Source organism: Nanorana parkeri, unplaced genomic scaffold, assembly GCF_000935625.1.
Source record: "Nanorana parkeri isolate BGI_ZX_2015 unplaced genomic scaffold, ASM93562v1 scaffold118, whole genome shotgun sequence".
Taxonomy (NCBI): Eukaryota; Metazoa; Chordata; class Amphibia; order Anura; family Dicroglossidae; genus Nanorana; species Nanorana parkeri.
The window spans coordinates 1,043,238-1,054,332 of record NW_017306386.1 but is presented as its reverse complement, the minus strand read 5'-3'; the positions used below and the strand labels follow the sequence as shown (position 1 = coordinate 1,054,332).

The following is an 11,095-nucleotide window of genomic DNA, read 5'->3' as shown; positions in this document are numbered from 1 at the left end:
CCACGATGGATCACTTTTCAGACCAGACGGTGGTGGAGTAGCAGCTGCTGCCTGGCGTTCAGAGGGTGATCCTGATGCCCTGATGCCTCCTAAATGCAGTTTTTTGTTTTTTTTTATTGATCCTAATGGGGATTTTCTTTTGCAATGTTTGCATTTGACAAGCAACACCGCCGGACAGACACAACATGCTGTATATTTTTTGATGCAAAGCATCGCAGCTGCAGCTATTTATACAGCTCTGTTCAGCTGCAGTAAGGCAGTAAAATTGTAGATCAACTGCGCCGTTTTATCACCCCCCTGCCGCCCTTGTGAACGAGTCTTAATGGCAACTAGCATTTTCAGGAGTAGGTCAGTAATGGCAACCCCTCACTTTACTTTCATGACATGTTTCTTTACATGACCTATAGTTATTGGCAGCAGCAGGTGGTTTGGCCAAACTTACCTTTTACAGGAAGTTAAGATTTGCCTATTACTCAGCTGCCTATATTTCTGGATCTACTGGTAGATGTTCCTGAAACATGATCACATCTAACTCCGTATGATTAAGCTCCTTCCCTTTACATTCAACCTCTGAAAGTAATATGTCCACATAGTGCAAAACACTTCTTGCTGCCAAGCATGTTTAAAACCACACGCAAAACGGATACAAAAACCTTCATATGGTGCAGTCAGACCGGATAAAGCATGATAAAGGAGCACTGCACAGTAATGCATCCCTCTGCAAGTAATGGTTTATATTACTACAGTATAGGTAGTCTTTAATGTTGGTTAAGTGTACAATTTAATTACTGTACTGCAGATCTTACTACCTGTTTTTTTTGTTTTCTCATCCTTCTTTTAACAGCCTACAGATATCATTAATTAAATCTTACGCTTTTGCTTTACCAGTATCATGTACAATACGCAGTAGGACACCTTCTTTGTCACTGCTATGAGCTAATTTAATGGTGTCCCCTTGCACAAAAGTAACTGGTTATATTTTCATCTTTCCTCATTTTGGAGTAGTGAGAACAGTCAAAGATGATTTCTGACTTGTTCTTAAGCACATTTACGGTCCATTTTTTATTTAATAGGACCCTTTCAACCACAAAAACACAGCTATGAATACAGTTGGGTAATGCTTCTTTCTAATTTGGGTGCTGAGAGAGAATACTTGAAGTGAGAAAAATTTATATCTGATTTAATTTTGGTTAAATATGTCAATAATCAAGTACTTTATTTTAATTATTCACCTAAAAAATTTACTTGTGTTGCAGATTTTACAGAAGGTGTTGGGAGGCTGTAGTGGAATTATGCTTGGAACAGTAGCAGTTACTGCCTGTCAGTTCATGGAGGAACCAGGAACAGCAGTACAAATGCGGGAATCTAAACATCCTTACAACAACAATACAATCTTTGAGGTAAGACTGTAATCTATAAAATTTTACTGTCAATAGATGTGAATTGTTTTTCCTGCACTCAATTTAAAATACTTTATTCCAGATCCTAACAAAATTACTTAGAGTAAACCTTTCATAAACCTAGAAAATGGAAACTGAGGATATAATAAAAATAATACATAAGCAGAGGTTGCATCTCAAACTGATCAGTAGATCTAGGTATGAGGGCAGCTGAATTTCTATCCATGTCTTAACTTTTCTTGTAGTCATGTTTGGCGTTCATTTGAGTGGGCTACTTAACACACCAGAAAAAGATAATTCACTATTCGTTGTAATGCATTGAACTGCAATGCACAATACTATGTTGCTATACGTTTTGGTGTGCTGCAATGCATATCTATTGTCAAGGTGCTTGGGGGTGACAGTAACATCGCGCCAACTAGTGTAACACATAATACCATGCATTGCAATAATGCATGCTAGTGTAAAAAGACCCTTAAAGTGACACTAAACTCTGGCGTTAAATCTTAAAAATACATTCAAGTACCTTAACTACTAACAGTATCTTATTTAAGTATCAGCTGTAGATCCTCAAATCTTCTCTGAATTTACACTGTCCTTCCTTCTGGAGGGTGGCTAATTTTGTTCCCCCGTGGTCCCTGTGTGTGTTATAAAGTAGTCACCGCTCCAAGCTCACTCCTGTGATGGACTCCAATCTCATGTTTTGTTATCTAATTTGTACCGAGATTGTAGTCTATCACAGGAGAGAGCTCGGAGCGGTGGCTACTTTACAACACACACAGGGACCATGGGGAACAAAAGTAGCCACTCTCCAGAAGGAAGGACAGTGTCGGCACCAATTCGGAGAACAGTTTAGTGTCACTTTAAAGTTTGTGAACCCATTTGAAGTTTCACATTTTTTTTTTTCTTGCGTAAATACTAGCTAAAAGTCCTAAAACAACAAAAAACCCAGGGGTGTCAATTTATTTGAGGAAAACTTCCAGTTACATGTTTATTTGTGTTAAAAGTATGTGACCCTCAAGGATTCTCAGTTCATTTGAAAGGTAAGTAGTAGTTAGGTGTTTCTTTCAATGGGATCATAATCCGGTGTGGATGTGGAAGGCCCTTCCTTATTTAAAGAATACAAATCTGGGTCTCCACTACCAAAGTCTGAGATGAACAACGCAAGTTTTTGGAAGTGTATTATGGCTCAAACAGGAGATTTCAGAGGACCTTGAAAAAAGTTATTATCGTTCACCAGGCTGGAAAAGGCTACAAAACGTTTTGGAAACAGTTTGGATTCCACTAGTCCCATGTCAGGCATGTCATATACAAATGAAGACAATTTAACACTGGTCCCTCCCCAGGAGTGGTCAACCAACTAAGAGCATGGTGTGAAATACTGAGTAGAACCCCAAGGTAACATCAAAGGATCTAAAGGCATTGACCAATATCAATGTTTGAGTCCAACATCAGAAGAGCGCAGTTTTAATGGCAGGATTGTAAGGAGAAAGCCACTGCTCTCCAAAATAAACAGTTTGCTAAAGTCCATGAGGATAAGTCATTCATCTATAGAACATTTCTCCAGAGCAGTCTGTGACCAAAATAGAACCTTTTGGCTTGAATGATAAATGTTTTATGAAAGGCAAACACTGTATTCCAGTGGTGGTAGTATGATGGACCTACGTTGCTGCCTATGGACCAGGAAGACTTGCTACTTCTGATGGTATTAGGAGTTCTGAATTGTACAAGAAAATTGCAGGGAATGCACCCGTGAACTGACATTCAATACAAAGTGGCTCATGCAGCAAGACCATGATCCAATACACTCAAACCAATCTTATAAAAAATGGTTAAAGGTTAATGTTTTGGAATAGCCATGTCAAAGTCCTGACCTTTATCCTATAGATCATTGTTTTTCAAGGACTGCTCAACAGTTACCAGAATCATTTACAGTAGTTGCAGTTATTGTTACCAATGGGGCACAGCAGTTACCAGAAGCAAAGGTTCATATACTTTTGCCCTACAGAAGATTGTGCGGTAACTTTAAATACAGTAATAAACAACCATAATATTTTGACTTGTTTGTTAAATCAGGTTCTGACTAGTTTTAGGACTTTATACAGAAACTGAAAATGTAAGCGGGTTCACAAACTTTAAAGATCTCCAAGATTTTTCAAACGTAACCTTTCAGTGGGGCTACCGCTGCACTGCAAGGGTTAAGTGCTCACTTTTTCGCAAGGGTCAAAAATAAAGAAGATATACTCACCTGATCCTTGGTCCCTGCAGCAGTGACTGTTCACCTCTCTCCCCCACCCCTCTGGCTGTGGTATGTCCCTCAGTGTCTTCACATCTAATAGACCTGTATTAGACGTGATTGCATCACAAATCCTTACACCGCCGGAGCAAGGACTGGTCTAGCAGCCAGACGGGACCAAGGATCAGATAAGTAGTTCTTCATTTTCGCCCGCTAGACAAAACAGGCGGTTAACCCTTGCAGTGCAGGGATAGACCGACTACAATGGTTAAGTTTTAAAAATCCTGGAGTTCTGCTTTAAAGCACCACTGTACTGAAATGTTATGCTAATCGAGTGGCTTCAGCCACTTACCCTTGAGCAGGAGGGGGGGGATTTGATCACAACCTTGAAATACATAAATGTTCCAGCAAACTTGGTGAGCGGGTGTTTACAATCACTGAAGAAGATGCAAGGGCACTCATTGAAACTTTAGGATAATAAGTTGAACCTCATCATACTTAAAGCTGAACTCTGGGATAAAATAAATATTGTCTAAATCCAAAAGTCATTATTCTTGCTTGAATCTTGGGGTGCTTTGTGTATTTCTTCCAGATCTGTGTAGTAATACCTGTGCATATTAACCTCTTGCCGTCCGCCCGTAGTAAAAAAACGGACGGACGGCACTGCAGCATCTAGCGGGCACGCACGGGCAGAAAAGACCCGTCCAATGCGAACACCCGGTACCGGGTGTTTCACATATAGGCGATCAGCGGGTCCATAGCCCACCGATCGCCTATATGTGCTCGGTCGGCGCTTCCGGTTACCCCCCCCCCCCCCCCCCCCCCCCTCTGACGAGCGATCCACGATGGATCACTTTTCAGACCAGACGGTGGTGGAGTAGCAGCTGCTGCCTGGCGTTCAGAGGGTGATCCTGATGCCCTGATGCCTCCTAAATGCAGTTTTTTGTTTTTTTTTATTGATCCTAATGGGGATTTTCTTTTGCAATGTTTGCATTTGACAAGCAACACCGCCGGACAGACACAACATGCTGTATATTTTTTGATGCAAAGCATCGCAGCTGCAGCTATTTATACAGCTCTGTTCAGCTGCAGTAAGGCAGTAAAATTGTAGATCAACTGCGCCGTTTTATCACCCCCCTGCCGCCCTTGTGAACGAGTCTTAATGGCAACTAGCATTTTCAGGAGTAGGTCAGTAATGGCAACCCCTCACTTTACTTTCATGACATGTTTCTTTACATGACCTATAGTTATTTGCAGCAGCAGGTGGTTTGGCCAAACTTACCTTTTACAGGAAGTTAAGATTTGCCTATTACTCAGCTGCCTATATTTCTGGATCTACTGGTAGATGTAATATGCATTTTTTACAGTAGTGTGCTCGTGTACGTTTGGTATTTAGTCATTAGCATGTGTCTGATGTGTCAGGTTTCCCCTTGTATATATTTTATGAGCATGCTGTTATTATTCTTCAGGACAAAGTCCACATCCCTGGTGCAATTTACTTGTCAATCAAGTTTGATCCAATGTGTAACACAGAGGATGGCTGCGATGAGTTGGTAATCTCAAGTTCCTGTGATTTTAAACAAGACCTACATAGATTTAGTGGGCTGCCTAAAAAGTGGATTGACTTTGAACTCCCTGGTAAGTATGACTACATAGATGCGTTTTACCTGTTTGTAAAGTAAACATAGCTATATCATACAATAAATATCGTTGAAAAAAAATAGTACCCATGCCGATCAAGCTTTTTATAGAAAATTGAAGGATTTCCATTTCTTCCATAATAGAAAGTTGTGATCACATATTCGAGATCTGAAACAGGGAGTTTAGCTAAAAGGATTAAAGGGAATGTCCACAATTACAGAAAACCCTGGACCTAGTTTATTCACCCATCCCCAAATAACACATACCAGCAAGAGGAGCATGTCCGTGGGGGCTAATCTTTCCCGTACTAAGGGGAGGTTAAAGTTCCAACTTTGTGCATGTGGTCTCTTCATTGCTTTACGGGTTGAGACCATTGTGATTTTTAAATAGATGAAAGATTTGTGGACGTTCGAGCCCACTGAGATGCAGTAATGGGCATTGGTGCTGAGCTTAGTCATTTATTGTCAGTGGCACTCTAACGCACCTTAAAAACACACGTACACTCTGCCACTCAACGCATGGTGCGGATAAAAGCATCCTGCCCCATTTTCGCATTCATTGTGGTGCAGGTTATGTAATAGAGGTTTACATTTACCAATACATATGTATGTAAATGGTTCTGTTCATAACTAAAACAGAAGGCACTTACAAGAAGTGATGTAAGTGTTGTCTAATACAGAGCTGAACACCAGTATTCCCAGAGAAAACAATCAGCCATCAATATGCTGTTTTATTTTGGTTCCATAATAACTTCACAAAGTAACATGACTGCACAGCAAAGTTACCAAATCTTCTTAGTTCTTTGACATAAGACAAATAGGGCGTTTATGTTTTGGGTATCATCCATCAGATTGTTTTTCACGTCATTTATCATTTCCTGCTCTTTTTCTGAAATACAGGTGATACCTTATTCTATCGGTTTACATCTGACATGAGCTTTACAGAGTGGGGCTACAAGTTTACTGTGGCTGCTGGACATCGAGGCCGATTTCAGACAGGTTAGCACTTTTCTCTGGTACAATTTCTCAACTTGGTGTTGCATACCTGAGACCAAACTTGTGCCATATTCTGGTGGTTAGAACCCATCTGGTTTGAAATACCATCTGTGTGCCAGTTGAGGCACTTTATCTCTAGTTCCTGTTATGGCCCAAACAGGCAATGAGCAGAAATTGCCCCGGTGAGGACAGAGACAGCAGTAAAAACCTGGCAAGTGTTGTAGACTTTCCCCACTCTACTGTTACTTTGTCTTTATTGGGGATACTTCGCCTCACTTCTGTTTAACACACGTCAAATAGATGGGGAAAACGTTCAAAATAATACAAAATTGATTGGGGTTCTAACCCTTGTCCTTTCTTTCCGTCCAAAATAAAATAAAGTTTCCCCTTTCTGGAGTTTTCAATGGATTCTTGAAGCTGTCATTGTAAACCTGTTTTTCTGTAAATAAAGTCCCCTGACTCACAACGATTCATTGATTTTAATATTTTGAGTTTCTGACCCAGAACAAATAGAATTTTCTGTCCTGGCTTTACTGGTTGTATGCTTGTTATGGCTCAGTGCCTCTGAAAACACTGAAGCCAGGCAACCAGCATTTTCAGGAGGGAGTGAGCACTGACAGCTTATATCTCAGTCTGTAAAGGCTTCTTTTAAACACGTACTTCCTGAGTATTATGGCACTATTTGTTTTATTTAACACACAGTTAAACATCTACATTTCTGCCCTTTAGATGGGATTCATAGAGCTTGCCATCTAATATGCAAATGTCTTTGTTTTCCTGAAGTAAATGCTGCTGTTTGTGTATGGAATCCAACAAGCTTCGATGTTCCCATGAGAGGAACTTGCATTGTTACAAGTACAGGAATACAATTTTCCTCACCACAGCATGAAAACCTATCATGTTTAAAAAGTTTGCTTAAACCATTTGATTTTGTTAAATGCCTAACCTTGTAACGGTAACTTCATTCTTTATTCTAAGACTTTTATTATCTCCTCTGTTAGGGTTTGAAATTCTAAAGCAGATGCTGTCTGATCAGAGAGTTGTGCCTCATCTCCCACTGCCCAGTATATGGGAATGGCAGGTGGATGTGGCTTGTAGGCAGAAGGGCCACCAGCGATTAAAGGCAATCCACTTACTACTGAAGCTATTACAACTCGGTCCTATAAGGTATGAAAACTCTTAAAAGAACTATGGTTGTAAATGGCCTTGGATTGTTGTCTCCATTCCTTTCCCTAATATAATGTCATTTTATGCCTTCGTTTGACAACGGAATCTCGTGTCTTTGTCACGTATATATCTAAATGTAGATTTCTTATTTTAATATTTTTGTTTACATGTTGCAGTTATATGGTGCTTCCTAATTTGATTATTACTTGTGGATGTTTTGCTTTCCATCAAAAAATTGCCTTTCCAGGGTAGATGATTTTGCATGTAACACAAGCTCTTTGTTTAGAAATCCTGTGAGCCATCTAGTATAATGTCTGCTCCCAAGGCCCATTTTCTGCACTGTTAAAGAAAAGTAGGTTTTGATGTAAATAAATAGTTAGGACAGCTTCTGCTATTTTCTCCTCAAGCATTCTTAGGCACCAGTAATTAAAGTGCTTTGTATTAGCCTAGGCCATATTCTTCTTTCATGCCAGTCATGTGATTTTTCTGTGTTTTGTTAGGGACTGTGACTTCAAGCTGCTGAGACCACTGTGGCCAGTTTTCACATCTATGGAGAACACTGCTCATCAAGATGCAGCCAGCTGCGGAGTCCTCCTCCCCTTACACAGGGCACTTACGGAGTTATTCTTCACTGCAGAGAACCGTGCAAGTGTAAGCAAGAGATTTCATGGGGGGTACTATTACTACATAAGAGATACATTTTGGGAAGTTTAAAGAAAAGATAATATACTGTCATTGGTATGGCACTGAAGTTACACGAGGGGTACATTAGCCAAAGATTTGATGAACTACACTTGGATTTTCTTCCAGGACTGATATATTTTTGAACATGAGTATGTCTGGATCAAACTGCCCAATTAATACATTAAACAATTGTTTTATCAAACAGCCATTTTTTATTTTTTTGCTAGCATAACAATTCCATTTTAATATCTCTGTTGGTAGCTAGAGTTGTGTGAAAAAGAAAGTATACCAGCTTTTAGAGCTTAGTTCCTCTTTAATACTGTGCTGACTCTTTCTACACTTATTCATTTAAAGGTGATGAACTAGAATATTACTTTTGGGAACGTTACCTTAAATGTGGATGCATGAATGCAGATTGCTTTTATATTTTATTAAAGCAGTTGTAAGACCTGTACATATCCACAACAACTTCTAAAGTTTCATGTTTTTGTCTCTGCAGGAGCTTGGGTGTTTGCAGGATTTTCTCATTAGTTTAACCACGGATGAACAAATCAGTCTTTACACAGAACAGGTAAGCTGTGCATGGTGGTTTGTCATTACCCGGCTGAACAGCCTCTTCAGTCTTGTTTAAATGGATCCAAGTTTACTTTACAGTATTTCTAAATGTGTAGCCCTACTTAAAAAGCTTTCATTTGCATGTCTTAAGTTGCATCCTGAGTGCATCAGCAATCAAAATGGCATTCCAGTTTTGTTGAACTCAAAAAGGAAAAGCTATTTTTTACAGAGTGTCAGGGTAATATGGTCCACTTCCCTACCCCTCAGCCTCCTGCTTCATTAACCAACTTGGATCAAACAGAGTAGCATGAAATTTGATTTGTACTGCTTAGGTTGACAAAAGTCACCGGAGTACCAAACAAACAGATGTACCTTACATAAGGGAGACATGTTCTCAGAGCTGGAACCTATATTCACTCCACCTGGAGTGAAGCTAGACCCTTTTTTTTCTGCAACAAGGAAAGATGAGAAAAAAGCATCAACAACTACAAGTAAAGATCACCTGTACTAAGAGAAATGCAAGTGCTGACTAGCTAAAAATGGCTAGTTGTCTAGCTGTCACTGCTGTTCCAATGGCATCAGTATTTTCTAAGTCACTGATCCATAACAAGTATATGCAGACACATGACTTGCTGCTTGCCTTTGCAGGTAGTCATTCAAAGTATTGAAGCCATTGATTTAGCATGATACCCATGAAACCGGCAATTTCAGGAGAGGGCAACAACGGCAGTCTAAATATTTTCTCAGTACAGGTGATGAGACATTCAAAAGCAGCATTTCCACTGTGTGACAGTCATATGTGTGCCCATGTCTTGTGTACATTTTATAATGTACCATCAAAGGTTCTCCCATTGGGGTGATGCAAGTCTTTTAGCTGAGGAGATACAAACTGACTAAAGGGGGTTTGTTTTATGAAAACTGGCAAAAATCTAATAAAAGATATCTTATTTTGTTCTGCATTATGCATCTCCAACTTTTATTCCCATTTTTCAAAACTCAGGCCCTAGACTTGCCTAAATGACGTAACTAACCTAGATAACAACTCAGGGACGTAAATTCTCTGCTCAGTGGGATTATGCTCTCCATATAAGTAACATTTGGCATTCAGGGGAGTGTTTCGCACATTGCCGCACTGAATTTCTTGTCTTCGGACTCGGCTATGTCAGTTACACTTCGTTTTAAGGCAACCCTAAAACTGCACAGCCCTAAATACAGGTCCGCAAATGTAATCAAGGTGGATTCACAATATTCATGTTCCTTGCTCTTTTACAGGCGCTGAAAAACATTGCAGCTATAAGCTTTACCATCAACTACCCAAACAAATCGACAAGTGCATGGACTGCCTGATTCTGTGGCATTTACCCTGGATTCTAGTTCCAGATGATGCTGCATGCTTTGTGGATTCTCATCTCTTTGTAAATGAAGCGCACCAGTGTATTGAAAACTGTACATTTGCCTCTGAACACACGTGCACTTCCACCATGCTGTATAATAATCCAATTGACTATTTTATGAACAGTTCCAGCATTGTTTTATTTCGTCGTGTCGCAGCAGGCTTTGAATACTGAAGAAATAGTAGTGTCTGTGTAAAGCTGGCATGCCAAACTAAGACTGGAGTACCTAAAGACTTGGAGTAGAAGGTGGCTGAAATGTATATTATTGATGGATTTCTCAAACTTCCCAGAGCTATTTAAAAAGAAATCCTAATTAGAAATATTTTCCCTCCGAAATGCATTATAAAGCCTTGTCATTGTTTGAGTTCATGGCTTGATTTGTGTGTATTTATAACTTTACAATAACTACACGGAAACAAAAAAAAAAGGATTTGCTCTTAAAGGGAAACTTTACAATTGGTATTTTCCACAGATAAATACATTTATAAGAATTGCATGCATACACCGTAATTAGGCAGTGCAAAGTATAGTTACCCCAAACCAATCACATTTCACTTTACTGTAGTCAGGCCAGGAAAGAAATGAGTTCGGTTTCTTTGGTCAGCTCTAGTTTGCACATTGCTGTTTGCCTTATAAAGCAAATATTACAAGGCTTATTTAACAAAAAGGGAACGCTGTCATTTAAAATGGAATTTGCTGTAAACTGTCACAGCATATCTATGAATTATGACATGCATGTGATGGAGAAATGACATTTTGTTTTATCGATGTCTCTTCTGTCCCCAGCAGTTGCTGCTGAGGTAAGTTTGCTTAGTATTTCTAAGTATGCATTACTACACACTGCAGACTAGTGTATCTGGAACAATATTACACCCTTACACCCTTAGGCACAAAAACTGCACTTGTGTTTAATATTTAAGTTGCATTTTTTTTTAATAGGAATCAATTTTTTTATGGAAAAGATTTCCATTGTCTGGACTGTATTTTACAATATTGGGTTCCAGGCAACCCAATTAAACCCAA

The 11,095-nt window shown here is 39.5% G+C and overlaps 1 protein-coding gene across 1 annotated transcript in view; it reads left to right on the top strand.

Moving 5' to 3' along the window:
* Positions 1-10,348, top strand: part of ZZEF1 (zinc finger ZZ-type and EF-hand domain containing 1) — a 117,587-nt gene extending 107,239 nt beyond the window's left edge. The window contains 6 exon segments of the mRNA XM_018553354.1: positions 5,106-5,274; positions 6,177-6,275; positions 7,274-7,439; positions 7,940-8,090; positions 8,623-8,694; positions 9,951-10,348. Of these exon segments, the coding sequence (XP_018408856.1) occupies positions 5,106-5,274; positions 6,177-6,275; positions 7,274-7,439; positions 7,940-8,090; positions 8,623-8,694; positions 9,951-10,025 (732 nt within the window). The 3' untranslated portion in view covers positions 10,026-10,348.
* The last annotated feature ends 747 nt before the right edge of the window (positions 10,349-11,095 follow it).